The 5,033-nt window shown below is 43.2% G+C and overlaps 1 protein-coding gene across 2 annotated transcripts in view; it reads left to right on the top strand.

The window, feature by feature from the left end:
• Hs2st1 (heparan sulfate 2-O-sulfotransferase 1) overlaps nt 1–5,033 on the top strand; it is a 153,853-nt gene that overhangs the window by 148,039 nt on the left and 781 nt on the right. Inside the window, exons 5-7 of one of the 2 annotated variants that reach the window (XM_031375721.1) lie at nt 623–720; nt 2,749–2,906; nt 3,890–5,033. The exon at nt 3,890–5,033 is cut by the window's right edge and continues 781 nt beyond it. In XM_031375721.1, coding sequence (XP_031231581.1) covers nt 623–720; nt 2,749–2,906; nt 3,890–4,116 — 483 coding nt within the window. In that variant the 3' untranslated portion in view covers nt 4,117–5,033. Of the gene's footprint in view, nt 1–622; nt 721–2,748; nt 2,907–3,886 lie in introns of both variants that reach the window. The other variant, XM_031375720.1, reaches the window with a different exon arrangement.

Here is a 5,033-nt window from a genome sequence, read left to right as displayed (position 1 = left end):
GAGCCACTAATCGGCACTGCTTATATACACCACAGTGTGGCATGTCCGCCCATGATTGGCTGTTTGCTCATCACCCCATGTGTCGCCCCGGGATGGGCCGTGACTTGGCACCTTTTCACTCTACGCACATGCGCAAACAGTTGTTTACCAGGAGTCGACAGCGGATGTAGGTGCCATCTTGTCAAGGCGAATGCCTCTCCAGCTCTACCGCTCTCCACACCCTGGCTCTCTTACCTCATCCCACATACTTGCACTCTTTCCTTCCTAACTTACTATGTTACAGTTTGAGAGCGGGAGAGATGAGCCACTGGGTAAAGCACTTGCCATGCAGTGTGGAGACCTGAGTTCAGCTCCCTCCGACCGACGTGTAAAGCTGGGTGCGGTGGTGAGCATCTAAACTCGATTGTGCTTTGGTGACATAGGCCAGGTAGCCTGAGGTCCTCAGCGGGGGGGAAAAAAAGACCCTGTCTCAAACAAGACATAAGGCAGGGACTGACACCCAGGGTTGTTCTGACTTCCCTGCACACTGCGGCATGTGCATGCCTACGCTGACACGCACACGTACATTCAGCAGTTAAATCCTTTTGTTTTTAACTTGCCCATGCTCTTCTTGTTGCTACAGACCTTCGATGAATGTGTGGCTGAGGGCGGCTCCGACTGTGCTCCAGAGAAGCTCTGGCTTCAGATCCCGTTCTTCTGTGGCCACAGCTCAGAATGCTGGTAGGAAACTAAACTGAACTAGGACAGGCATCTTCTTTATCTCCATAACCCACATCCCATGAGCAGGGGTGGGGCAGCCAGGACTAGATAGAGAATTAGAGTCTTCACAGCACAACACATAACATATAAATATCTAGATTTGTTTTCTTTAAATGTTCTTGAGGGTTCATTGTGTACATACTCTCATGGTGTCTTTTATCAGCTGCCGTTGCTATTTTTGCTTTCGGGTTCTGTTTTGCTGAATTCCAGCGGAGGGTCTTAGAGGTCAGAGGTCATTTCAGAAACCTTTTTTCGTCCTAAGTTTTCTGCTTCAAGTACATCAAATAAAACCAAGAAATTTTCATCTCATTTTATTGTCAAACTTATTTTGAGTTTATAAGTATCCAACAATATCTTATAATGTATAGTTGTAATATGGTCTGCACATAAACATGAAGTGCACAAGAGATTTTACTTTAAAAAAAAAACAACTTACATCCCCAGAATGTTCTGTGTTCAAGTTCTTTAAATAATTGTGCGTATTTATTTATTCTAGCCAACTGTTTATTTTAGTGGCTCTAAGGCTCAGCTCTGGAACTTTGCACATGCTAGACAAGTAATGGATTACCAGGCCATGTCCCTACTCTTTGGTTTTTGGGTTGTTGTTTTGTTTTGTTTAGTCAGCTGGCCTGAACTTGAGACTCTCCAGTTCTGGGAACAGACATGCATTGTCGTACCTGCTTTATTCAGTCATTTTGATAAAAAGTGCAGAAACTAAATCTATTCAGAACTAGAATATTCCTCAAACTGTAATGGGAAATAAAAAAGATTTCCAAATTCTTTGAGCCATGTAGGTTGACAGAAACCTCAAGGTCTTGCTTGTAGACTGCTCCAAAGCACCGTCATAGAAAAAGAACTGGAAACATTGGAAGAGCTTTTTCGGGTTTTAGCTACTTTCTCTGAAAAGGAAACTAATTCTATAGCCCAAATATGGCACAGCGCTTGTTCTTTATAAATAAAGCTTTACAGAGCACAGCCACTAATGCTAGTGCGTTTACCATCTGCTGAGATAGCAGACTTAAACAATTATGGTTTAAACCATATAACCTACAGAGCCGAAAAAATTTACTCTCTGCCTTTTGTAGAAAAAGTTTGCCAGGCCCTGCATTTGAATAATAAAAAGTATTGCTTAATTGAGTTTTAAATAGAGAGAATACTTAATTTATTTCATACACAACTCGGGGAGACCTTAGAAATCAACTAATCCCTTCCTCTTCCCCTCCTTTTTTTTTTTTTGAGATAGAATCTCTTGTAGCCCAGGTTGCCCTTGAACTTATAACCGTCCTGTCCCCATTTCCCACGTGCCAGGATAACAGGAATGCACCACCACACCCAGTTTTTTGGTTTGTGGTTCTGACTTTGTCTTAACAAAGATTGAAGCTGCAGCCTTGAGATCACATTGGCATTTAAAATGCAGAGCCAGAGTTAAGCGCAAAGAATGCTGGTGCTGATGATATCCCAGAAGTGTAGTCTGTTTAGGGTGAACCTGTTAACAATGTTAGCTGACACTGTAAACAAAAAGATTTTAAAAGGAGCCTCCTCTTACCTGTTTTCTGTTTCTCAGGATTTCAGGAAACACTAAAGCTGATGGAAAGAAAAGACACGGAGTTTACAAATGAAGATAAACAATAAACACAGATTGCTTCTACTTTACCAAAAGGGCTCTCAGAATGAACAAAGTTTTTAAACACATAGTGCACACTAAATCAGATAAAGAATATCTGATATAAACAAACTGTCCTTAACATTTGTTCCTTTCCAGAACCCTTCTGTAGAGTCTAGGTGTCTGTGTGGGAGCAGGAGCCGGATGTGGAAGGAAGGAGAGGCAGAATCCAGCTCACCTTCCCAGAGGTGCCCCTCTAGGGGAGCGATGCTGCCGCGCCCACCCGTGCGCCTGCCTCCCCGTTTCCTCCCTAACACAGTAGCAGATGCGTAGAAACACTTAGCAGATCTCACAAGCGAGTTTTTATTCCTTCTCTGTGGTTTCAGGAATGTAGGAAGCAGATGGGCTATGGATCAAGCTAAGTATAACCTAATTAATGAGTACTTCCTGGTGGGAGTTACTGAAGAGCTTGAGGACTTCATCATGCTGCTGGAGGCTGCTCTGCCCCGATTCTTCAGGGGCGCTACCGACCTCTATCGCACAGGTATGTACATGATAGATTTAGTTCTACAGCCGTCACTGACTTTTGTTTGTTTACAAGTTGACTCTAATAAAGTAGACTACAGTTCTAGAAGAGGGGCGGGTTGGGATGGCTAAACACATGAGCAGCCATCATGGGCTGTATCTATCGTCGCTCCAGACCTTTGTGAGTCTGGAGGATATTGATGGTTCTCCTTTATGCCGTCCCTCAAACTCTCCTAGAGTTTACATCTACCCTCGATCTCCATGATTGTAGCAAATATAGGTGGTGGTAAACTAGATACAGGCTGGCCGGGCGGTGGTGGCGCACCCCTTTAATCCTAGCCCTTGGGAGGCAGAGGCAGGTGGATTTCCGAGTTCGAGGCCAGCCTGGTCTACAGAGTGAGTTCCAGGACAGCCAGAGCTACACAGAGAAACCCTGTCTCAAAAAAACCAAAAAAAAAAAAAAAAAAAAAAAAAAAAAAAAAAAAAAAAAAAAAAAACTAGATACAGGCTTTATCGGAATTTTTATTAAATAAACGAGGGCCAGCAAGATGGCTCAACAGTGTGAGAGCACTTGCTGCAGGAGCCCATATATGTGACAGGAGAAGAGGACTGACTCCAGGGAGGTCTCTGACATGCAAGTACACACACACACACACACAACTGGACACTGAATGTGGTGGTTGTTAAAAGGTAAGTAAGTGATTCTTAGAATGGAGAGAGTGGCAGCCTCCACTTGCTAAGTGCTGGTCTTGTGTTTACTATGTGGGCATTTTGTGGCGTCTTTTAAGGATTCACCCACTAACAGAGATGCTTCTGCTGAGGTCAGCTTTCAGGGGTTTGCTGGATCATGTTAATGTTATGAGGCAGTGTGTTACTTGCCCTTCAGAGTGTCTTATTAACATAAGCCATTTCTTCAAGTAAAGAGGCGTGTCTGAGTAAAGAGGCGTGTTGGGTGCGTTCTGTAAGGATTATTTATGTTTCTTGTTTTTCCATCGTAAGTAGGAAAGAAATCTCACCTTAGGAAAACCACAGAGAAGAAGCTGCCCACCAAGCAGACCATTGCGAAGCTGCAGCAGTCGGACATCTGGAAAATGGAGAACGAGTTCTATGAGTTTGCTCTGGAGCAGTTCCAGTTCATCAGAGCTCACGCTGTCCGTGAGAAAGATGGAGACCTCTACATCCTGGCCCAGAACTTTTTCTACGAAAAGATTTACCCTAAGTCGAACTGAGCACAGGTGTGGCCACAGCGCTCTTGACCCGGAACTTGACTCTGTCAGTACCCTTCCCAGCTCCCACCTCGCTGCTGATAGGTGTGCGAGGCGCTCGCCAAGCCAACCTGGGGACAGCCATGAATGTGGAAGAACGAGACACCGGCAGCTGGCAGAGTTGATGGAGTTTTTAACTTTCAGGCATTTTTACTTCTTTGTTGTTTTGTTTTCATTTTCATGATAGTTGTAATCTTCTCCTGGTGCCAGGGAGGGGGTTACATTGCCTGAAATACACACATGAAAGTTTAGTCAGAAGGCTGAATACCATTTCAGAAGAGGTTCTGATTCTCGTGCTTTTCATAAGCATTTCTTCACCTCTCCTTGAATGAGATGAGTCCATCTCCACTTTCCCTTCTGGAGTTTGTGCTGGATAGTGCTAATAACTGTTTGGCAGTATCTGATTTATTTTTATGAATCATATCTCACAAAGTTTATTAGAATGTTTGATCATGTTTTCTCAGAACATTTCTGCTACAGTTGAGTTTGCCCCTATTTATGTAGGCTTTATTTTATTTTATTTGATGATCATTAGTGTTAAAGAAATCAACTTAAAACCATGAGTAATACTGTAAAAAGGTAATAAGAGTTGAAGCAGTATTCCTGATTCCTGTCACCCCAGTCTCCAATATTGGGATGATATTTCTAAGAATGTGGACGTTATTTGAGGCTTTCTTAAGGATTTCCACATATCAATATCAAAAAGTGAGTTTGATACTTGTTTCTTCATGGCTTATCTGTAACCCAGAACACTGGCGTGTCGGTGATTGCATATGGCGACTCCATCAGTGAGCTGCGATGTGGGTAGGATTTGCCTACTGTCCTTTTACCTGTAGACTATTTTTACTACGGTGCTTTATAATGTGTTTTAAAGCATTGCA

Source organism: Mastomys coucha, unplaced genomic scaffold (genome assembly GCF_008632895.1).
Source record: "Mastomys coucha isolate ucsf_1 unplaced genomic scaffold, UCSF_Mcou_1 pScaffold16, whole genome shotgun sequence".
Classification (NCBI taxonomy): domain Eukaryota; kingdom Metazoa; phylum Chordata; class Mammalia; order Rodentia; family Muridae; genus Mastomys; species Mastomys coucha.
This window is presented reverse-complemented; position numbering and strand designations above follow the sequence as displayed.